Consider the following 25,266-nt stretch of genomic DNA (forward strand, 5'->3'; position numbering starts at 1 on the left):
AGAAAAATTCTAAATCTAGTGTGTATATATATATATATACTAAAACTATATATGTGTGTGTGTGTGTGTGTGTGTGTGTGTGTGTGTGTGTGTGTGTGTGTGTGTGTGTGTGTGTGTGTGTGTGTGTAAATCAAGATTAGAACATTTGATCAAAGGAATACTTAATAGTACACCCTCAAATCTCTGATATTTTACTGCAGCAAAAACAAATGTGAAAGATGCAGTGATATTTTCATATCATTGAGATATTATACGTTTTGTAATCATTTGAATTTTTATTTATTTTTTTATTCAAATTTTTTGTTTTGTTTTTTTGTGCTTTTTCAAATGTATATATAGTTTTTATAAATGTGTATTAATGTCTATATAGTTTTTATTATTATTTTTTTCTCTTTTAGTATGTTTCCTTGTCAACTAGCTGTAAAAAATAAATGTAAGTTTTTAACATATCTTATTTGTTGAAATCACTAACCTGAAGTATGAGGCTCAGCAGCACTAATCTAAACCAGCCAGTTTTGCTCAGGTGTTTTGCACCTATTTTTATGTAGGTCTGGGTGAACACCTGTCCTTGCCTCCACGGGCTGCTTTTGGTTATGTAACTCTGTCACTAAGTTACTGTGTGTGTGTGTGTGTGTGTGTGTGTGTGTGTGTGTGTGTGTGTGTACACAGATACAGCTACTGATGGGTTAACTGTGTCTCTGTCATTGCATTAATTTTTAAAAACTGTGGGTATATGTCAAGCTCCTCTTACTGTCAGCAGGAAAGCGAGCAGCAGGGTTGAAGTCTCAGCGCTAGATGATAGTTACAGAGAAACAATAAAAGGTGAGAGGCCGACACGCGCTTTCATTCTCATGCGCTCGGACACTATCAGCTCAGATGTTCAGTTAAAGGGAGACTTGTTCATTTCCATCATCATCTGCTCACTCAAATGCAGCACACGAGTCATATAGACTATACTTTTATGATGCTTGAATGGTCCTTTTCGAAGCTTGACGGCTCTTTCATCCCATCCACTTTTATTGAAGAAAGCAACTATTCCTTTAAAAGACAGATTTTGTTACCAGAAGCCAATGAAGCGATGCGAAGTGATCGGTCTCCGATGCCAGTCTGCAGTGAACTGTGGATGCTGATTAAAGGTCATGTGTAGGTTATTAAATATCAGCAGTCTCACCGTGAACATCCTCCCTTGAATTAATAAAAGGGCTAGTTTTTCTCAAGATGATGTGATGTGGACACACTTACTGTGAAATGATTTGAATGAAATGGCATGAGGCATTGAAGAACTTTCTATTATAGCTGAGCTATCTCTGTCTTCATTTGTACATATTAAAAATAATTATAGCTATGCAATTATATATGAAAGGATGTCGTGCAACTCTTTTCAGGTTTAAATAATTGCTAAGCTGCAATATTCTGGCAATCGTCGTGAGAGTCTGTGATCTAAGATTCTGGGCTCATTTGCATATCATAAGCTGATTAAAAGGCCAATGACAATGTTAGATAAATAAAACATTATTATAAGCACATAAATAAATTGGTGTGGACTGAGTGTACAGCTTTACTGATCTTTAATATTATCTTCTTCTGTTTCAATGTTGCATGCATGGTGATTTTTTGCAGTCCTTCTTTAACTTTTGTTGTTTTTTTGCTTTGCAACACCATTCATACAGAGAGAGACAATAGTGTCAGAGATCACTGGCTCACTGAGGTCAAGTCAAAGGTCGTTAGGTTTCAAAGAACCTCTACAAAAACATTTTGACAGTTATTTAAAAAAGATCAAGGCTTTTTGCTATCGAACTTATTGTTAGTTTAATATGACACATTTATGCAATGTAATTGCTGTGAATTAAATGGCATTTACGGCGAAACAACCTTAAAATCTACGCTAAGTAGTTTTTGCTCCAGGTTTCTGGCATCCATGCCTGTTTCTAATCACACAGAACAATGACTCTATTTATATTCTTACAAATTTGATAGTGGCCCAGGAATGCTTTAACACACCACATACCAAGAAATGTTAGACACTTTGACAGAATCAGTTTCAACAAGAATGTTTCCAAGTTTGTTTTTATTTTAATAAACATACAGAAGACAAAGTCTTTTCCAAACTCATACTTCACCCGACAGACAGACAGAGAGATAGATAAATGGATAGACAGACAGACAGACAGATCGATATAGATAGATAGATATAGATAGATGACAGACAGACAGACAGATCGATAGATATAGATAGATATAGATAGATGACAGACAGACGGACAAATAGAGATAGATAGATAATTAGATGGACAGACAGACAGACAGACAGACAGACAGATAGATAGATAGATAGATAGATAGATAGATAGATAGATAGATAGATAGATAGATAGATAGATAGATAGATAGATAGATAGAAAGAAATATTTCGTCGCAAACGCTTTGGCGGGAACCTCCACCCCGGCCCACTCTGGAACAATGGCATTCCCCCCTAAACGATTTCCGGCAGCCCCTCCTTTTGCGCTCGCCGTTGTCCTGGTGGCATATTTCCGAACCCTACTATGACCTAGGCTAAGCTCATGAATATTAATTAGCTAAAGTGCAAGTCAACGTCTGCTTTTAAACCAATGAGAATAGCCCTACAGACATAACAGCACGGTGCGTAATTAATATTCATGCACCCATCCTATTCCATAGTAGGATTAGCAAAGCGCGACCTGTGTTACGTGCTGACGCCAGATGTATATGAGCGCACGCGGCGGGATCTTTTTCCCCTTTTAGCGCCATCAGAGCGGGAGTCTCGCGCTGTTCACTGCGCAGTAGCATCTCCGCCTCAGACAGACCTCTACTCGTCGGCTCCTCGGTAAGGACATAATACCGCTGAGCGACTGATTGTCCGTGTTTATAGACGTCTTTTTGTTCATACTAGAAGATAAAGTACGACTTAAGTCGAGATTTAAGGCGTCAGAATTGGATATCTAGCGCGTGAGCTAACCGTTCAGTCAGCAGCCATTGAAACAGACTCCTCCATGATGGAGATGAAAATGGCTGTTCGTTTTTTAAATATCGTTAAATACAAGTTTAATCGATAAATAACCTGCCGTTTTAACGTTTAAACGTTTCTTTGTTGACAGACTTGATTGGTTACAGTTGTTAGAAACGTTGTCTTTTCTCGTGTTGGTGGATGATGGTAACGTTAGTTAGTCTGATCTGGCGGGTAACCTTAAGTTTTTTTTTTTTTTTTAGGGGGGTGTCTCATCACGTTTTCGGAAAAATGGAAATTAAACAAACTGATTTGATTAAACCGTCTTTTTTAATGAAAGTCTGATGGAGGGACGTAAATATGGCACATGTTCGATCATGATTAGGATAAAATTATCTGATGTTTTTTACGCATGCTGGTTTAAATTCCCCTTACTCTAACGTTTCCATCAAAAGCTTGAATCTGAATCGTTGAATGGCTTTGATAATTTCCTAAGTTTTCTCTTGTTGTGAGGGTTTGGTTATAAGGATGCTGTGCTGCTAACAGCTTTAGCCGGTGGATCTGTGGAGGAAACACGTGGTGATGTGGCCTGGTGAGAATTGACCACTGCACTGACCCGTGGATCAAATTCAAGACCATTAACCCAGTTTAAGAGTTAAACAGAGGGTTTAAATGCTAGCTTTAGCAATGCCTGGACCTAGTTGGCTAGTTTGATGTTTAATTAGTCACATCTGTATGAGATCTGGCTGGTGAGTTGCCAGAGGCTCTTATTGGATAGACTAATGCTGTACTATTGAAGTCAGCCAGTAATACAATAATTAATGTATTTATGTCTGGCTTATTCTTTGCAAGTCTTATGTTGCTATTGTTGACCCGTTTATATGATTTTGATCTACAGTACTGGTCAAAAGTTTAGAAACATTACTATTTTTAATGTTTTTGAAAAGTCTTTTATGCTCATCAAGCCTGCATTTATTAGATTAAAAATACAGAAAAATATTAATAATGTGAAATATATTCATCGGCCTTTACTCCAGTTTTCAGTGACACATGATCCAGCTCTTGCTTTCCCTGGGAATCGAACCCATGACCTTGGCGTTGCAAGCGCCAGTGCTCTACTGTTTGAGCGCCTGTGCTCTACTGTTTGAGCCACAGGAAAGCCATATAAAGCTTTTAACTTTTGTATTTAAAGGGATGGTTCACCCAAAAATGAAAATAGTCGTCATTTAGGCTACTCACCCTTATGTTGTTCCAAACATGTATGAGTTTCTTTCTTATGTTGAACACAAAAATATCTTCTATCTGACCATTTTAATTTTTGGGTGAACTATCCCTTTAATTTGTGACGAGACGGGCTTCCCTCAGTCATGAAATAACACTAAATTGTGATGCACGTTCTAGTCTACATTGTAGACTGTAAATTGCTATTTATATGAAAGAGTCTTTGGTGAATCATGGCGAAGTCTTGGAAATTTGACGGTCATAAGGTTTGGGAACCTTAGAGAGGCTTTTTAACAAGTACATTTAACCTTTGCTCCCAGGTCGGATGGCTTTTTATTAGGTTTAAAGGCGTGCTGTCAGCTTGCACTGCTGACGAATGGTTATTAGAGGCTGGAGGAAACCTGCCAGGAACTTTGTCCCGGTATTGTGACGCGCCATGATCCGTCGCTGCCATTGTTTGGGGAAACTCTTATGTGTCCGTATTGACAGGTTTCAGCTGTCTGATCTTGACGCAGACAGAAAGAGGAAGAGATTAACCTTCAAATCTGTCAAGAATGGATGCTGTCAGGTCTTCATGTTATTGATCTCCCACAGGCGAAGAGCCTCCTGTCTGTAGCGATCAGCTCTTGAATGAATGAAGTTGCTACAGTGTTGCCGCTGGACGTGGGTGTCTGAGGTCGTGTTTGATCCGACTGGCTCATAGACTTCAGATTTGGAGGCGGTGGAACTGGCTCGTGTGCAGGCCGGCACTAACAAATGGATCCAGTCAGATTTTGAGCTGAAGATAGAGGGCTCACACCTTTGATGTTTATTGCTAATGTATCTCAGAAAACCCCAGGGGTTGAATATCTGCAATTTAAGTTTTTTTAGCACGAAGATGGCAGGGTGTGCGAGTTATAATACATTTGCTTCTCAAAATCAGGTCTGATTGGACATTTGGACACATCTGGATGCTTTTGACAAATGTCCATTACGTAAATGGTTAAACTTGTGCATATTGGATGCCTGAATCACGCCAGTGCTGTGGGTAAACCATCACCTGACAGATGAGACCATCAGTGACCGAATTTGGCTTGAGGCTGTTAAACATAATGGACAGCATTAACATTTTCCCTTCTCTCTCTTTCTCCTGTAGGAATCAGAACGGTGAAACAACATGGCAGATCTCGACAAGTAAGTGCTTGTTTGTCTATTAAAGAGCTTTTTATTTTAGACTGTCAGTAATGGTTTGACCATGTATCATTTCCCAGTTTGACAGCTTATTGGATTGACGCCCTTCTCATTATCAGCTAAAATCTCTTTATGGCTGTTGTTTGTGCATTAAATGGCACATAAACGGCCCTCTCGGCTGATGCTTGATTAGCCTCACATGACCAGTGAACTGATCTGTACGGTCCTAACCTCTCTCTCCTCCCTGTGAGAGACACCGAGGCCAGCAACATGTGTGCTTTCACCCCTCAGTGTGCCATCCCGAGCATTTATGCAATGCCTAACACGTGTTTGCAACTCTACAGCTCTGGGTTTACTCATTCGACACGTGATACGAGCGATATCCGCGAATCACCTGTTGTTCACCACAGGAACTTCCTGTGTCTTAAGAGCGCCGTATATGTGATGCTGTTTCACATGCTCCTGTTTTTATTTCAGCTGAAATGACAAATGGATGCGCTCAGCGCTTCAGGCCCTGCCTAAGTTTTAACAATGTACATAAAAGCGTGAATGCATAAACTTTTTCTCGTTGGCAATTTTTTTTAATAAGCTAAGCTCGTAACTTTAAAGAAGATCCTCATAATATGATCTCTTTTAAAAGATCTCTTGGGAGAAAGTCATGTTAACCTCAGTAGAAGCAAATGCAAGCACAATATTTAAGACTTGCAATGTTAGTTGGGAATTGTTTTTTTAAAGAGGATCTCTTTTTTGCAGTCTACTAGAACAGGTTTTTATACTTGAATGTTCAAAAAACAAATTTTTGATGAGCTTCTCTCCTCTCAGTCTGTCAGTAACGCTCGGTTTAGTTCCCGTCTCTATGAAGCTCCTCCTTCTGAAAAGCACTGTGCTGTGATTGGTCGGCTGGAGCAGTGTGTTGTGATAGAGTGCCTAAGTCCCTCCCCTTCCGGTGGACCACCATGGGACCTTATTTCGGAAAAATATTGTATGGTAGTCAATGGCGAGAGACAACAGATATTTTGATCTCGTTTGAATTGTGCCCTGAATTACACAAATGATGTTTGTCAATTTAAAAGATACATTTTAAAGTCAAAGTCGCAGTTTGATGTAAAACTGTTGAGGTATAAGACTGTGAAAATACGTAATTACAAAGACTACAAACCCAAAAGGCGCACATGTGACGTCATACCTTTTCTCTCAATGAATGAAGCTAACGTCTGTCGTTTCTTCTATAGTCTTACGTTATTATCGTAACGTTACGCCGTCATGCCTGAGTGTTTGGTACCAGACCGCACACATACGGACATAGTGCGAGAAGAGAGATGTAGTTCATTGAGCGATTTTCACATAAAACTGAATGTTACTCTTCTGTTTTATGACAAACTGCGACTTTCTTGACTTTCATAATTATCTTTTAAATTGACAAACATCATATGTGTAATTCAGGGCACAGTTCAGACGGAATAAAAAGATAAGTTGTCTCTCGCCATTGACTACCTTACATATTTTTGCTGAAATAAGGTCCCATGAGCCGGAAGCGGAGGGGAGGGACTTAGGCTCTCTATTGGTCAAGCACCTACAACCAACTCAACCAGGCCCCGTCCCTTTTTATTTGCATTTGCTTTGAGCAGGAATTATTTAAATGAGTAATATTATGATGTTCATTCCCGGAAGAAAACTCAAGACTAGGCGTTTCAGGGAGTTCAGAGACACTGGCCCTCATTTATCAATCTTGCGTAGAAACGGGCGTATATGTTGGCGTAAGATTATGCTTACACTCCTCTCGCCGCCTGATTTATGAAGCTGTGCGTACCTTTGAAATCCAGGTGTACGCAATACCTGCCCTTGATAAATGCCGCGGCTGAAAACGATCGTCATTAGAATAACACGCCCCTATATATTCAAGTCTCCGCTTCCCCCACGCCCTCATTTTACGCCATGGACACACGGAAGACGGCAAAGAAGAGAAACTTCTTTGAGAAAGAGAAAGCGAAACCAGGGAAGTGGAAAGAAACAAAATTGATTTCTAGATTTTTATTATTAATGACACTTATTGTTATTTAGAAGAAGAATGTCGTTATTATTATTATTTGTATTATTAGGCTATTATTATTTAAAAGAAGAATGTCATTTTTATTATTTTGTCAGTCTGAATAATTTTGTTGGTCATTGAAAGCCTTTCATTACTGAACCCAGTCCGTGCACACCTGCCGGGCCTAACCCTGGCCTAACCATCGTTTCAAAGAATAGTACAACGGCGAGCGCGTCGAGTATAAACGCCTCGTCCGTTTGGGGAGGTGCGCGCGCAGTCTGCGGAGACTCGCGCTGCGGAGCCAGGCGAAAGTATTTAACAAGGCTTGAAACGTCAGGTAAAGCGCACAGGCTCGCAACTGAAGGAATACATATGCCTACAATTCAAATGCTTTGGTAAAGTCACACAACTTAAACATTGAAGTCCATGTTGCACAAAAATAAACACTGAAGTTTATAATTAGCCTACTATGTTTTTTTTTTTTTTTTTTACAGTGGGTCATAATATATCATATCTTTTAGTTTGTCAGTGCGTTTTGTGGTGTTAGGAATTGTTTTTCTGCGCATTCCCGCACTCAAAACGTGCGTACACCACCTCCTGAGCTGGCGTAGGATTTGAGCGTGCCGTACGCCAACGTTCATATTGATAAATCTCAAAGTCACCGTGGTTTTGGGTGTACGCCAGGTGTACGCTGGAAATTTGGTGTACGCACTTTTGATAAATGAGGGCCACTGACACTGATATAGAGAATAACTCCCTTTCGAGTGACTTTGTGCTTTGTTTCAGTCATTTTTCATGATCAAACCGTGACATTACACACTAAAGAAAGATGAACCTAAAACATAATAGAACCCCTTTAATGTGTATTTGCAGTAAAGACCAAACTGAAATGGACCCAGCAGATATGGAGGATGTTGAAGAGGTGGAGGAAGAGGAGACTGGGGAAGACAACAGTAAAGGTATGACCTTTGACTCTTTCATACATGTTTTTGTCCTTGGTTCCGATGTAAATTTAAAGGTCAACCAGTCGTGAAAAAAAAAAAAGATAAAAATACTGCTGATAACCAATTAAACTATCCTCCACTGCCGGTACTTAACAGTTCACAAAGGAACTATTGCCACTGGTGTTTACTGACAACCAATAGTTCCACAAAGCAACTATCTGTGCATATAAATCTGCAAAAACAATATATTGGTTGAGTGTGACTACCACTCGAGAGGACAGGTTGACTGATCCGCTTAATTTGCATTACAAATCATCACAACCAGACCAGGTTTGTGTATCATATCTTGCAGTGATGTCTGATTCTCAAAACCATAAAGCAAATATGAAAAAAACATTATAAAACCGCGTTGTTTTATCACAAAAGATGTGAAAAGTTGGTACAAGTGGATCTTTAATCCTTTAAAGCAACATCTCAGACTTGAACCGATTTGCTAAAACGAATCGTAATTCCTCCATTGAGCTTTTAGTGTGTTTTTATTGTTTCGAGTCCCTTTGCTGTTTTTCTTCACTAGGCTGCTGTGTGGGAAAATTAAATGCGTCTGTCATGGATTCTTATCGCTGACACACACACCTGACAGTCGATCAAAGTCATTAGGAAGAGGCTGTGCGCACGTTAGCGCTGGCACTTTTTGTGTTGGGTAACATGATATCAGTCCGTAACCTCAGTGACCTTAGCTGTGTTTAGCAGCTGGACCGAGCCGTCGGGCAGAGTATTAGCGCCGCTCAAAGTGTTTAATATCAAGTAATACGGGCATTAGATGTGCGCTTGCTCTCTAAAGATTGACTGTCGCATTGACCTCGCCTGTGTTTTCCGCTTTATTTTTGGGATGAAAAGTGCATCTTTTTTTGACCCTTGGCGAAGAAGGTGCCCTAGTTCTGAGAGTTGTTGATTGGATAATATAGGCATCGCGCTCAGCCCCTTGTCATTGGTTGGTTCTTCCTGCTGTCATTTAACAGTTCTGTTTGTTTGCTCTGGTTTTAGCACGTCAGCTGACGATGCAGATGATGCAGAACCCCCAGATTCTTGCGGCACTGCAGGAGCGATTGGACGGACTCGTGGGATCTCCCTCAGGGTACATGGAGAGGTATGTGTGAACGCACACACACATATATGCAGAGCACGACTTCAAATAGCTCCCTTGTTTCTCATTGGCTGCATCTGATTTCCCTACTTTGCTAACACCGACTGAATTAAACCTTTCTAATTTTGGCCAGATCCTCTTCTTGCTACTTTGCATCAGGGTTAAAAATTAACAGGGGCTTGGCATGCCATCAAAATGAATAAAAATGCTACAAATTCTAGATATGAGGGGGGGGAAATGCCCCTTTATTTAATGAGATTTCATTATTTAAAGTGTCGTTTTCCCTGAATATCAGCACAATTGCAAATGGGATGTTCATTGACTTGATGTATAAAGTTAATATTGAGTGAGTTTAATTTTTGACACTATTTATGGGCTTTCACACCAGAGGAACGTTACCATAGTTCCTATTACTATTGGCAGAGTTACCCGCTTTTTGGTGTGTTCGCACCACAGGTACTGGGAATGATTTTAGTTATAGGAACACCTTTTTGAGGACTAAATTAGCTCCTACTTCAGAGTAGGGTCTAACCCAGGACAACAGGAACTACCAGTGACGAGAGTGTGTGTTGATTGGCCGAACACATGCCATACAAAACACTGGTACCGCCACTTTTAAAAAGCTGTGTAGACAGTTTACATATACTCCACGAACATGGAAAATGGCAAACGTAGAGAAAGCTCATGTTAACAGCATTTACCCGTCGCCTTTGTCTGTGCCGTTGTTTAGCTGTTAGCCGACTTGCGCCCTCGTGGCTAGCTGCTATAACGGACTTCCTATAAATACCTGGTATGAAAGCCCCTAATGTCAATATTGTCTTTTTGCTCTGTTTTACAAATGATAATTAGTTCAACAAACGAATCCACAGCAGAACCGTTTCTCGCCTCCAAACAACAAATAGTGGCGTTTCATTACTCAGTGTATCCGGATGATTTTGATTTGATTAATAACTTCTCGTCTTCATCGTCTAGTTGAATTTCTTTAAATGTAAGAATTTGTCATAAAACTGTCCTTTATAAAGGTATTAAAAATCTGAAAATCCATTTAAGAGGGCTGAAATTACATCATGGAAAAGTTCATTTCTTTCTTGTTTACAAAACTATAATTCTGAGTCATTCATGAATTATTCATTTGCCCCCTTGTGACCTCATGTTGTTTTTGGTGTCTGCGCAGCTTACCAAAGGTGGTGAAGAGACGCGTTAATGCCCTTAAGAACCTCCAGGTCAAATGCGCCCACATCGAAGCAAAGTTCTATGAAGAAGTCCACGAACTGGAGCGAAAATACGCCGCTTTGTATCAGCCTCTCTTTGACAAGGTGAGACTCATTTCTGCTGTGCATTTCTTTCATCCAGAAGGAATAACGTTGGTTTTATTCTCGTAAAAGGTGCAGTTTAAGATGAAACGACTTGCCGTTGTGTACCAGAAGACAGTTCAGAAAGCTGTTATATTGACCTGCTGCCTCAGCATTTCCAACTGCAGCAAATACCAAAGTGTTCTCCAGTGAGATCATGTGGTCAATCGAGGACACGAGACAAACGGCAGCCAAAGAGATGTCTTACAGAAAATAAAACCTGAGCTGGAACTGTTTATCCTCTCCCATTGCTCTTTCTCTCTCCCAGAGGAGTTGTGATGTCTGAGAAGCTCAATTAAAAACAGGGCTCTTCAAGATATTAAAGCCTGAGAACATTGCTTTTGATGCTTAAACTATTTAAATCTTACAGCTTAAAGTTTGCAGTTTATTCTGGCCAGTTGCGGACCACCTTTACTATTATATACACACATTTTTGTTGTAGTTAATGATGATAATGCTGCTTGGACCTTAAGATTCTGTGAATTAGCCTTTTATTGTTTAATTTTGACGTCTAAAAATGCATTTGAACTTGTGTATTTAGCGGAGTGATATCGTGAGAGCGGCATACGAACCCACAGATGAGGAGTGCGAGTGGAAACAAGATGAAGAGGAAGAGCTGACAGTAAGTAAGCAGGTACAGGTGATCCATACCTGCATGCTCTTCAAATGCCACCTCTTTTATATCATTCTTGTATTGATTTATTCTGTCATAACTTGACTCTGTCTGTCTCTTTGCCGTTATCAGGAGGAAATGAAGGAAAAGGCCAAAGTGGAGGAAGAGAAGAAAGACGAGGAGAAGGAAGACCCTAAAGGAATCCCGGAGTTCTGGCTCACAGTTTTCAAGAACGTCGACCTTCTCAGTGAAATGTTGCAGGTAAGGGGACGAGCGGCCAAACGTGGGCTCACGAGGGAGTGATTGTGACCGTAGTAGTGTTCAAAAGCAGGTCGTGCAACATGAGAATTTACAGCGAGTGATTTCTCTTTGGAAAATGTTGGACTTGGTCGTTGCTGCCATCTAGTGGTGTGAAAGTGCACTTTGCAACTTTTTTTAGGTAATTATACAGGCATCATGAAACTGCATAATTTGACTTTCCTTCCAAATATTCAGTTTCTATCAGGAATTAATATATAATTTGATTATCGCAGTTTTAGAACATGAAACATGGGCTATTATAGTTAACTAAAATGTTTTAATAAACAAGCTTATTTTATTTCAGGTAAATGACAAAGCAACATTTCTCATTTTCATTTAGTCTTGCGTGCATTTTCATTTATTATAATGTGCATTTTTATTAAAGCAAATAGACAAGATTAATTAGTGTTTGTATTGATTTGTTTCTGTCTAGGAACATGATGAACCAATCCTCAAGCACTTACAAGATATCAAAGTCAAATTCTCTGACGCCGGCCAGCCAATGGTGAGCCTGAAAGTCGTTGTTTTCTGTGTGATGTCTTTTAAGCTCACGGTTCACTCACTGTTTTTGTGTGTTTGGTCTCGTTTCAGAGTTTCACATTAGAGTTCCACTTTGAGCCCAATGATTTCTTCACACAAACAGTCCTGACAAAGACCTACAAAATGAGGTCCGAGCCAGATGAGTCCGATCCCTTCTCATTTGACGGGCCAGAGATCATGGGCTGCACAGGGTACGGCTCAACTTTCGACTCCATTGAGGGCATTGATATGCCAATGTTATTAACCTGTGAGACTGGAGACTCAATGTCTGTGTTTTCAGATGCACGATCGACTGGAGTAAGGGCAAGAACGTCACACTGAAAACCATTAAGAAGAAACAGAAACATAAGGGACGTGGCACAGTTAGGACGGTCACCAAGACGGTCCCCAATGATTCATTCTTCAACTTTTTCTCACCACCTGAAGGTATAAATAACTATATAATGTGTTTTTTTTTTTTTTTTTCAAGAGTAGTTTTTGCTGATCTAAACAACATGGTCTAAACTTTCTTTTCTTTAATTTTCTTTCCAGTTCCAGAAACTGGTGATCTGGTGAGTAAACTTTTATTTATTTTTATGAACATTTTGTAACTTTATTCTAAATTTGTAAACACACTTACAAAAAGGTTCTTTATTAGCATTGATGGTTCCATGAAGACTTTTTAACATCCATGGAATCTTTCCATTCCACAAAAGATTCTTAAAGGGATACTCCACTTTTTTTGGAAATAGGCTCATTTTACAACTCCCCCAGAGTTAAACAGTTGAGTTTTACCGTTTTCGAATCTCCGGGTCTGGCGGTACCACTTTTAGCATAGCTTAGCATAGATCATTGAATCGGACAGGACCATTAGCATCTCTCTCAAAAAAATGACCAAAGAGTTTTGATATTTTTCCTATTTAAAACTTGACTCTTCTGTAGTTACATTGTGTACTAAGACCGACGGAAAATGAAAAGTTGCGATTTTCTAGGAACTATACTCTCATTCCTGCGTAATAATCAAGAAACTTTGCTGCCGTACCATGAGTCCAGCAGGCGTAATGATATGACGCAGTGCCTGAAAATAGGTCTAATAGGTTAGACAAACTTAGTCCCGGTCACGTTGAAAGTTACCGAGCTGGGGACTATTTTCAGGTGCTGTGTCATATCATTACGCCTGCTGGACTCATGGTACGGCAGCAAAGTTTCTTGATTATTACGCAGGAATGAGAGTATAGTTCCTAGAAAATCGCAACTTTTCATTTTCCGTCGGTCTTAGTACACGATGTAACTACAGAAGAGTCAAGTTTTAAATAGGAAAAATATCAAAACTCTTTGGTCATTTTTTTGAGAGAGATGCTAATGGTCCTGTCCGACTCAATGATCTATGCTAAGCTATGCTAAAAGTGGTACCGCCAGACCCGGAGATCGGCTGAATGGATTCGAAAACGGTAAGACTCGACTGTTTAACTCTGGGGGAGCTGTAAAATGAGCCTATTTCCAAAAAAAGTGGAGTATCCCTTTAATTTTAAAATGTTTTTTACACTAAGAAAAAAGGCTCTTTTTAAAACTTGTTAAAAGATTATTTGGAAACCATAAATGGTTCTTCAATAGCATAACAGCAGAACCTTTATTTTTAAGCATGGTGATTCATCTTGGTGAATAATCTGATATTTTGGCCAGTAACCATGAAATCTCGAGGTTATACATCAGTGTCTGATGGTTTGTTCAGGACGAGGACTCGGAGGCAGTGTTAGCAGCAGACTTTGAGATTGGTCACTTCATCCGCGAGCGTATTGTTCCCAGGGCGGTGCTGTACTTCACTGGGGAGGCCATCGAAGATGACGATGATGACGTGAGTGAGCGAGTGAGACATCCTTTTGTCATAAAGTGAAATGCTTTATTTCCAAACATATGACCTCTGTGTTTCTGTTGTGTTCGCCAGTATGACGAGGAGGGAGAGGAAGCAGACGATGAGGTTAGCTTTCATCTTGTTGTTTGTTTTTATCATCTCAACGCCCTCGACTGTTTGTAAACTGTGCTTGTAATTTGCAGGAGGGTGAAGAGGAAGCCGACGAGGAAAACGATCCAGACTATGAGCCCAAGGTAAGAGTCCAGATGTCTATCAATGCTCCTCAAGGCAGTCTGATACTGAGATCTCAACATACAGAACACATACGGTCACCTCCACTCATGCATCACCGCCTCCGGCCTCAAATGCTAATTCTCCTGGCAAAAATCCTAGTCTTTGATTTTTATTATTTTCTAGTCCAATTGAGAACACTATTGTTTTGTTGATGACTGACTGCAGTGTTGGCGTCATCTCTGTTTGGCTGTTATTGCAGGAGCATTCAGACCTTTAACCCTGATTTATAAATACTACAGTGCAGCTCTAAAACTTCATGCGTCAATGTTGAAAATATCCTGCCCTATAAGGGTCAGTTTGCACAGTCCTTTTCCTATTTTTCACTGAATCTGAACATATGCATCAGTACTTGCTCCGAGAGGTCAAGGTTCAGGATGGGAATCCTAATGGATGGTTTTCCTCTGGCATTACTGACTGACTTAGGGTTGCAGGATTTGTAAAGGAAATCTAATTGCATTCTTTATTTTATATTTTTGGTTGATCAATATGGCTATGTAGTAGTATTATTATTATTAATAATAATAATATGCTTTGTTGCACAGTTTGGCCAAGATTTTATTTCAATATGGATATGTACTAGTAATAGTGATAATGATGATGATAATCCAAGGTTGCAGTCCTTGGTTTTTCTTTATTAATATTCCATATTGTAATAAATCTTGGCCAAACAGTAGTTGTATAAGAAATTACTAAAACAATTAGAATTATTATTAAGTATTTAAACACGAATTACACTACCACTGTAAAAATTAACAATACTGATATTTTTTTACCGTCTTTCACTTAAACATTTAAAATCAAAATCACAATATGGCTTATTGTGATTATTTTATGAAAATTAAAATAATAATTTTACTATAATATTTTTATTAAAGGTATAGCGGAGGATGTTTTACTTCCTGGTGGGTAGTCTAAACTATTGGTCCTCCTAATTGTCAATCATTCTGGTGAATCAATCAAACTTTTCAAAAAGTGGAGAGGGCGGGTCTTATCTAAAATTTGGAAAGATCCTCCGCTATACCTTTAATAATATTAATCGCCTTGCCTCCCCGTCTTGATATTAGAATGTTATACAAATTGCTGTCCTGATGAGTGAAGCATCACTGCACGTTTATCTTCCACTTTAACAACTTTATCTTTTACATGAGGGTTTTTTTATGTAAACTTCTGTCAGCATGTCAAAGTTCTGCCCGTGCATCTCATTATCTTTTCTCAAAGCATGCTCTAAACCAGGGTTCCTCAAACTCGGTCCTGGAGGGCCACTGTCCTGCACAGTTTAGCTCCAACCCTGATCAAACACACCTAGCTGTGAGTTTCTAGTGATCCTGAAGACATTGATTAGCTTGCTCAGGTGTGTTTGATCAGGGTTGGAGCTAAACTGTGCAGGAAAGTGGCCCTCCAGGACCGAGTTTGAGGAACCCTGCTCTAAACGACTCTACACTGATGTTCGATTAGTCAAGACTAGGAAAAAGATTGACTTTTGTAAGTGACGACATGATTAACATGTTAACTTTTCAAGCACGTTGTGAGTTCCTCTCTAAATTTCTCCTCACTAGGTGTAAGTGATGTCTGTAGTAACCCTGCCCTGGTAGGTAACGCTCCTGAATCAGTGTCCCTCCCTGACCCCTCCTGTTGCGTTTTAAATCCCTTCCCATGATTCCACCCCATCCTCACACTAATCACTAACACGCTCAGTTGTTGTGCTTGTTTTTTTCTTTTTTTTTCTTTTCATTCTTTAACCATCGTGAGTTGGCATTAGCATCTGTATTGTTTCTGTATGTTGAAGCATCCGGTTCGCTCTCCAAATGAAACCCTGATTTGACTTGTTGTCGTCTGGAGTCTTTTCCCGCTGAGGGTGGGAAAGACCGGCCGCACTCGTTCTGTCATGCCATTGGTGGAGCCCGGTGTCAGTCATTGCTGTGCCATCCCTAGGGCCCTATGAAACGCTTTATTTTGACGGTTGAACAATTTTCCCCATTTTTTTTATTTTTTATTCAATCTGGATTCATTTTTAACCCCATTTTAATGATTAAATTAAATCATGAAACTTTAACAATTTAAGTGCAAAAATAAATAAAGTTTAGCAAGTTACTTTAATGCCCCCCTATAGTTATATATACCCCCCCCCCCCCCCCCATTCAATTTTTTAATGGTTTAATTGGATTAATAAAAAAATGTAATAATTGGAACTTATGATTTCCTTTTTTCCCAGAAATTGTTTCAATGTTTCTAGATTCATGGTTTTACGCCCATGTTTATAAATAAATGCAATCAAAATTACTTTGCTGGCTTTTTTTTTTAAGTGCTGCACAACAGAGGTTTACTGTATACATTAAAACATGGGGTATTTTTTTAATTTATTCATAATAATAATAAAAATAATAATTTTATTATTATTATTACTTTACTATTGTACAGTAGAATGTATTTGTCACAATTTCAAGTTAAACCATACTTAATTTCACCGGTTTTCATAAAGACCTGAATTTCTGCGTATGGTTTGATGATGAAATGGTAAAAAGCTTGTGAAGTTATTACTGTAAATCCCAATATTATACATTTTTTGACTGGATGATTCAGGCCGAGTTTTCCGCATCGTATAAATCATAGGGCCCTGTGTCCCCTCAGTTTGTGGCCGTGTGATTTGATTGGCTGAGGACCCAGCTGTTGGTTTTACAAGTGAAATGTGTTTTGCGTGCATGAAAAGTAACTCCTCCCTCTTTCCTTCCTTTTGCTTCCCAGAAGGATGCCAACCCCCCAGAGGAGTGCAAACAGCAGTGATGGCGGCGCCCGCCTCCTTCAGGATCCCCCCTACACTGTAACGGCTTCAAACAAACATAGTTACTTACCGCCTTACAATGTTTTGTATTTTTCTTGGTAGAAATAATTGAAAAATAAATAAAAGGGTTTCAAGATTTTTGTTACAAAAAAAAAGTAAAACAACTCCTATTGGGAGCCGTTGCTCATGATGACGCATAGTATTTTACTAGACCGGTTTCTTTCTTTCGTTTTTTTTTTCCATTTTCTCTCTGTAATACATGGTTAGAATGCAGAAAATCCCTCAAAGCATGACACTTGTTTCTTCACTGCTAAACTAGTCGGGTTCTCGTGAAGTCTTTTGTATTGCTCTTAGACAACAGCTGTGGAAAGACTGTCCAGTTTACAGGAGAAGTGATTCCTTTACGCTCTGAGCAACCAAAGCAGAGGCACGAGACCGTCTGTCTCGACAGGGTCGCACACAAAGGCGCTCGTTCATTCAGTTCAAACCCCCCACCCCCCCCGCCGCCGCCCCCCCCGCCGTGTGTAAAATCAGGCTAAATCAGTTCTCGGTTCAAACATTCCACAAAGCGCCACACTATTTCTGCTTACGGTTCACAGACTTGTGTTTTGTTGGTGGTGACTGTACATTCCACATCTGTGCGAAGGAGTCGGTCCTTCAGTAGACGCTCTGCTGCATGACTGTCGTTTTTTTCTTTTAATTTTCTTCTTCTATGAGCACTTTGTACTTTGTCATGTGTTGGTAGCGTCTCTTTCCAACGTCGATTAGACCAAGCGCTTAACGTTCCGCTGGCTTGCCGTTATTCAGGTGGGTTCTCTGCTCCATGCATCTCTCCCAGAATGCACTTACATTGATCCCAACGACCTCATTGGAGGATTAGACTTAGAATGCGAGAACCTGATTGCAGGAGCCATTTATAGTCGGTCTCTGATTGGTTTGTTTCTGAGCTCGTCCCTGAGTGATGTTTGTTGAGGAGTCTGTGGTGACACGCCACCCTCTGTTTGGCAGACCTATCACTGTGAAGGGGTGCGACAGACTGTGTGTGTGTGTGTGTGTGCACTCAGAGGAAGGTCTTCTTCGTCTCCTCTCACTCGTAGCGCAGCCCAGCAGGTCTGAAGCAGATAGAGCAATATTTTCACTCCGAATCCCCCAACGCCGCAGCATCCCGTGTCTCGTCGCCCCGGCTCTGTGCACATGTCTCGCTCAGACCGTGTGGCTCGTCGATTAGCAGCGGGGTCTTTCTGGTTCCCCTCAGCAGCTGTTGTCAAAGCAAAATGCCATGCTACAAAATACTAATGTACTCAATAACTGTACGTGGATGTATATTCATGAAAAATAAATTGGTAAAATGTGCAAGCCTTGGTCTGTCTGTTTCTTTGCATGTTTTTTTATTTATTTAAGTTATTACCAGAAATCTCTGCAATATGGCAACTTATTGTCAATGTCATGATGGTCTGTGCCAATTTTTGTGAATATTTGTACTCATTCATTGACCACTAGGTGGCAGCGTTGAGTTTAAATTCCCTAAAGTTTGACCACTCAAAATTAAGTGAGCAAATGGGCTTATTACTTATTAGTAAAAACTATTAAGTAACGCATAATAAACCATATTTACCTGCTGTTTCTAGAAAGATAATCTCATTTGATGGTTTAAATCTGTAATGGATGAGGAAAAAAAATGCAGGGAAAACATTGTATTGCACTTATCCATAATTGCTTTATTTATTTTTACTTTCAGTCTTCTGATAGGAGATTGAAGAGGCTTATTCATTTGAATCAAACATTACAGTAGTTTATTAGGACAGTTTTATATCTACAATGTAAAAAAAAAAAAAAAAAGTCTGCCTTAAATTAAGTGCAATCAACTTGGATGTTTAAGTCATTTAAACTTAAATTACATTAAACTGACTTAAAGAGTTGAATCTTGTATAACTTAAAGTTGAAAGTTGCTTAATTTATTTTGATGCGTAAAAGCAATGTAAAAACATTTCATAACCTAATGATCATATTTTTTACAGTAAGGTTTAAACGTTAAAATGAAAATTTAAATTAAAGTATGTCTTTGCTTTATTAGTGCATATTGTAATTAAATGGTATATATTGAAATGCTCTTTTTTTTGTCATTTAATAGAGCTGTATTAATCAGAAATTTCTCATTTTAATGTTAGTTTGCTTTTTATTTTTCGGTATTACTATACCGTTGTAATTGAATATTTAAGCAGATATTAGTTTATTTAATCGATATATTCAAGACGTTTAGGCATTTATCATATTTTAGGCATTTATGATATCTCTTTCTAAACGTTCGTTTTTGAATGCTTGCGTTAAATTACATAATGCAACATAATTAAGATTATGATTCCCAGTTCCCACCAATGTTGCCTAGTTCGACACCTCATGGCATGGACTGAGACGGTCCATGATGAACTCGGTTGTGTGTGTGCGCGCGCGTGCTGATGTTGCCGAGTTGAGCGCGCGTGCTTCACTCATGCAGTGGGCGGTCCGCGCGTGAAAGAAAACCCCCGTGCGCGCTCTGTCCCGATCATCACAGTCCTCGCAGACCCGGGACATCCATCCGTCCGCCAGCCTAGGCTATAGCCCCAGTCCCAGCCCGAATCCGAACCCAGACCCAGTCCCGCACAGGCTCGTTTCATGCGCGATCTGACGAGATGCTGGAGTCCGGTGGCGGCGCGCGCGTGCTGAAGGAGGGCGCGCTGGAGAAGCGCAGTGACGGGCTGTTGCAGCTGTGGAAGAAGAAGCGCTGCGTGCTGACCGAGGACGGGCTGATGCTTCACCCACACAAACACCACCACCACCACCCCCACGACACCGGCTGCAAGGTGAAGGAGCTGCACTTCGCCAACATGAAGACCGTGGACTGCGTGGAGCGCAAGGGGAAGTACGTGTACTTCACGGTGGTGATGTCCGAGGGCCGAGAGATCGACTTCAGGTGCCCGCAGGACGAGGGCTGGAACGCGGAGATCACGCTCCAGATGGTCCAGTACAAGAACCGCCAGGCGATCCTGGCCGTGAAGTCCAGCCGGCAGAAGCAGCAGCAGCTGCTGATGGTCTCCTCGCAGAAGATGCTCCGAAACGCGCAGTAGGACGCGTGAGACCCCGCGGAGCCTCTCCGGAGTGCGCGAGATCAAGGGACGCTCCCGCGTGGAAGCGCGTTGCAGGAGCGCGGAGCTCGCGGGCGTCGGTTCGGTGTCACCTTGTGCACTTGGACGCGCGTGCAGACGCTCTTCATGCATTGAAAGACATCACAGCTGAATTATCATCATATACCAGACGGGAATATCACCTCGGAGACTGTAGGGGGGGCCGGGGCAAGTTGTCACATTGAGGTTTATTGTCTAGCAGTGGTTATGCGTGTTGCTTTCAAACATCCATCTTCAATTATGATCAGTTTTGTGGATTCTGCCCTCCTAATAAGGACTGTAATATAATTGTTTTTTGTTTTTTAAATCTGTAAAATCACGCTTGGATATTTTAAGGTGAGAGGGAGCTATGTAATGAAGGTAGATTTGAGATTGTATTCTCCAAAAATGCCAGGTTGGGGCAAGTTGTCACACGATGTAATGAATTAAAATCCATGTTGGTCAATTTTTTCTTTTGCTCTGAACTGATGTTTCAGAATTATTTTATTTAGCTAAATTTAGTGTCAAAAAATGAAAGGTTCCCATTGTGACAACATGCCCCAATGAACTGTATTTTCTTTTTTTGGGGTCTGTAATGGTGTAAATGTTCATATGATTTCTGAAGCAAATACTTTAAAGTCTGTATTGATACAGAAACTGCCTGAAAATACCCAGAGTGAAAGGTGTGACAACTAACCCCCCGTCTCTCTTATATGTTTATGGGTTGTGAATGAGACCGTTCGTCTGTCTTGAACAGAAGTGCCATCATCACTTTCCACTTCAGCGCGGTTTCATTTGTCAGTCTTGTGCGGCTCTGGACGTGGAATCAATATCTTCCAGGAGACCCGAGAGGCCAATTCGTCACGGTCCAGATCGCAGTCTGCATGTGTGTGTGTGTGTGTGCAGGGATTTTAAAGAGACCACCTGAGCGTCACACATCCAGTGGACGTTCACTGGAAAACTGCAGACTCCTGAAACCCTCTCAGATCCACCAGATCTTTAATGATCTCTGATGCTCGACCAGTAGAGATGCTCTCAGCACTTCTGCATTTGATTATATATTTATTTGTACATATCTTTTGTAACTGGTCATTTGCATATCTGAATGTTGGGTTATGTCTCTTAAGGTACACTAGATGCATTTCAGAATCTCAGAATAAGCTTTTGATTACTTTTGATTTTTTATTCATGTAACTGGTTTGGATGGAGGATTCACATTTGACCAATGCTGGTTTTGAAGATATACATTGTTGGTTCGCTTTGTTGTTTTTCAAACCAAAGAATGTACTTCTTTTTGATTGGGTGGATCATGTTGACATGACGTAACTCATACTCTGTTAAGGTTCATTCATTTGAACTATGAACGTTGACCGTGTCATTGACCTCAGTCAGCGTGTGGACGCCATATTTAATGCAGTGATTGATGTGCAGTTTTCCATTTTGTTCCACTGGAAAAACTTCATTCCACTTCATTCCCGTTGAATTAAACATGGCCTCTATCCTGACTGAGGATGTTGATCTGTGTATTTTCCGATCAATAGTGCATTACATAAAACGTCTCTGGATAAACTGAACTGGATATTGTTGATTCATCAGATGATCTGCTGTCGAGTCCTGCGTGACAATGACATTGCCTGATGGAACGGCATTGTTCCTTAAGCTGATGTTGAATGCCACTTTCATACCTTTGAAATATACATTCCATTTCAAATGAATGTTGCATCCTTGTCTTTGCTTAGTGCTGTGATTTATTGGGTTTTCGTGGGACAGAAAGAACAAATGGCAATGCACACGGTTCGGCCAGAAACATTACGCACGTGCAAATGTCAACACAACAAAGCTAAACTTAAACTCGGTTCCCATCATGCAATTTTGTGTTTAAAAGACATCTAATAGCCGTCCAAATACAGCCCAGATGTCTAAGCTAAAACAAGGCGAAATTTGGGCTGCCAGTGAACATTTAATATGTCTAACCATATCCTAAGAATAGACTAGTAATCAATTAGATAAAGAAATGAAATGAAACCAAACACCTTGTAATCCCTGTTTACTTTGCTTACATGATGGAATATCATACATCTCACTAGTTATTTTTGGCAAAACCGACATGCAACCAAATTCAAGGTTATTTTGGCTAGAAGTGTGTTACTTATAGCCGGGTCTATAGTTAACCTAGACGGTGAAATGATGGCGATTGCTTTGCTGGGTTGCTTCTTCAAACTCTTGCTCTGCCTCGACTTGAAAATTAGTCGTGGAAGAAGATGCTGAGAATGCAAATCACATGTGCATTGCATTATAATTTGCATTCATTGCACAGCGTTTGCAGTCACATGCTCGTGTTTCAGGCCTCATGGTTCACGTTTCCAGCGCGTCTCGTGTCTCCTGCCGTCAAATCGCTCGTCTGTCTTCCTGAGCTATAAGTGGAAGCCGTTTCCTTGAATAATATTTCACTGTCAGAGCTGTCAGTAAGACGAAGTGTTGGCCACGCATCTACGCCTCCGAACGCACCCGGAGAAGCCGTCCAACTTAATTAAAACCCGAACGCTAAATCAGAACGAGCACCCGATGCAGGGCCACCGTGAAGGATGAGTGTGTGTTATTGGATACACATGACCTTTGTAGATGAGGAGGACGGCTTCATTACATCACACTACTGTACTTCAGTGTCGTGTCATAGTTCCTGTGTGGATTTGATCAGCAAGTGTGAGTGGAAAGATCAGTCGTGCTGACAAATGCATGTGTGTGTGTGTGTGTGTGTTTCAGTGCATGCATGCTGAGATTCTTTCAAAGGCCTCACAGGGCATTATGGGTAAGAGCGTGTAAAAATGGCAGACTGCCTCATTTTCTGCCCAATGTGCACACACCCCCCCGATTATCTATTTTTACGCCTGTACACCTCTGTGTAATCTGAGATGTGCTCCAGGAATGTCACTCTTATAGATGCTGATCTCATGTGTTTACGAACCACATCCGTTCGTCACAGTATCAGAAATGGCATTTATTGAGGCTTTCAAACGGAAACAAGGCCTGTTACAAAAATTGCATTTCTGGACCACAAACCAGGTTATTGTCCAGGAAATGGACATTCACACATCCTCTTGAATACGTTTTTATGCACAATCAGCTCCTAAAATGATCAAACATCCACAAACTGCTGGAACCACGTTCAATTATGACGTAATTGCACCAGAAATCACGGGCTGAAGTTTGTAGTTTGGCTGGAGCTTCACCAGTGTTTCTGCTACAAAATCATTGTAATTTTCTAAATGCCAGTTAATCGTGTAATCATTTACTCCTTCCGGCAGTCATGTGGAATTAAACGAAAGCTAATTATCAAAGCAGAGGGTGTAGGATGGAGAGATGTGCTGAAAACAAGCCAATGACAGAGCCGGAGGGCGACAGTGAATCTTCAGCATCTGTTTCACATGCTGTATTTATGTGTTTGTCATTTCTCCAGAACCATGTGAACTGTCTTGCTGTCTGCATAGGTGTCATCTAAGACAGTATCTTTACTGAAACCTAGTGCTCCTTATTCGAGGCACACCAGCGAAGCAACTCCCAAACGATTCAGAGTCTGATGAATCAATTTCAGTATGTTAGCTAATAACATATGTATAAGAAGCATAAAATCATAAAGCATAAAACTAATAAACATGAAGACACATATGAGACATATATTGGTTAAAAGTGCATTTCTATTTTTTATTTTATTAATATTGTTCAGTTTTGGAAATAAAACAGGCAGTTTGGAACGGTTATAATTAGTTTTTAGTCTCAGATACTTCTTGGGGCAAACTGTTACAAACCCTTGTGAATGTCAGCTGATGATAATGATTGTCATATTAACCAAGTGAAACCCCCCCCCCCTAGCTAGTTAGATATTTGCTATTAAAAGGATATTTGTTATTAACTTCATGGCTGTTGAAAGAGCTGACAAAGACACACCGGGTGTGTTGTCTTCCAGTCAGCTGCCTGTCAGATGATGAACAAAGTTAATAAATAGTGTCTGGAAGGCTATTTTAAAAGCTGATAAAAAGATTTGATTAAGGGAGAGAAATGTGCGTTTGTTTAATCACAAGCAGAACGTTTAACAAATGTGATGAAAATATGTTTATGACTTCAATTTTCTTTGATTAAATAGCATTTTATGGAAATTAAACATTTTTGGAAAAGAGATTTTTTAGAGAAGATATGTAAATGAAGTCGGTTACTGCTGCTTTAGGTGCAAAACTAATATAAAGTAATAAACAACCGATGTGCTAGTTATTTGATTCCGTTTGAAGGGCCATATAGAGTAGAAATGACGCATGACGTAAAAAGAACCGATATATCGATTATTTTAACCGGTTCATTGAGTAGAATTGAAGAAACCGGTTCGCGGAAAGAATCACATTTTCAGTAATCGAATCATTACAGGTTAGCTGAAGTGAATCGGACTCGATTCGACTGAATGAACCGTTTTAAAAAACGTTTTTTGGTATCGCATAGCCGTGAATATTACCTGTCACCAGTTGTTGTGGCAGTGAGTAATGTAAATATCAAAGATGTTGACGCAACATTTCGGTTGTTATTGGGAGTGTATCCATCAACTCGGAAGCTCTTGTGGACGTCACGTCAGTATCTAAAACCGTCCCTTGACACCTATTTTTTTTACAGTCTATGCTTGACACACGGCGTCTGCGTGTCCCAGTCTATGTAAGTTACCGAAAACAAGCAACAAACACACACTTATGTTCAGTTTAGAGTAATCACAGCACTCAAGATGCGGTTGTGAGTTTTGAATGATAACCGAACTGTGTATAACGTAACCGTGTTAAATACCCAAATGCTGCTGTCTGAACCTGTCTTCAGACTTCAGTTCGTGAAAACAAACAAAACATTGAAGCTAGTATTTTTGCTAATGCACTTTTATATTAATATTTACATTAACTGTCTTAATGTTCC

General features: G+C 40.1%; 2 protein-coding genes across 6 annotated transcripts; both read left to right on the top strand.

Moving 5' to 3' along the window:
- The first annotated feature begins 2,709 nt into the window (after nt 1-2,709).
- Nucleotides 2,710-18,538, top strand: nap1l1 (nucleosome assembly protein 1-like 1). Of its 5 annotated transcripts, none has more exons than XM_082168562.1 (15): nt 2,710-2,845; nt 5,322-5,359; nt 8,259-8,344; nt 9,374-9,476; nt 10,648-10,789; nt 11,367-11,459; nt 11,571-11,699; nt 12,172-12,243; nt 12,330-12,469; nt 12,559-12,704; nt 12,810-12,829; nt 13,990-14,112; nt 14,203-14,235; nt 14,313-14,363; nt 17,146-18,538. In XM_082168562.1, the coding sequence occupies exons 2-15, from the start codon at nt 5,343-5,345 to the stop codon at nt 17,182-17,184; spliced, it is 1,194 nt and encodes a 397-aa protein (XP_082024688.1). In that variant the 5' UTR covers nt 2,710-2,845; nt 5,322-5,342; the 3' UTR covers nt 17,185-18,538. The 5 variants fall into 5 exon arrangements, with proteins under 5 accessions (XP_082024688.1, XP_082024689.1, XP_082024690.1 ...); XM_082168563.1 differs by having other exon boundaries at nt 17,149-18,538; XM_082168564.1 differs by having other exon boundaries at nt 11,367-11,447.
- A 1,175-nt stretch (nt 18,539-19,713) lies between these two features.
- Nucleotides 19,714-22,037, top strand: phlda1 (pleckstrin homology-like domain, family A, member 1). The gene has a single exon (XM_082168592.1). It carries the CDS (start codon nt 19,852-19,854, stop codon nt 20,284-20,286), a length of 435 nt encoding a protein of 144 aa, XP_082024718.1. The 5' UTR covers nt 19,714-19,851; the 3' UTR covers nt 20,287-22,037.
- The last annotated feature ends 3,229 nt before the right edge of the window (nt 22,038-25,266 follow it).

The sequence above is a fragment of the Leuciscus leuciscus genome (genome assembly GCF_965113295.1).
Source record: "Leuciscus leuciscus genome assembly, chromosome: 4".
Lineage (NCBI taxonomy): Eukaryota > Metazoa > Chordata > Actinopteri > Cypriniformes > Leuciscidae > Leuciscus > Leuciscus leuciscus.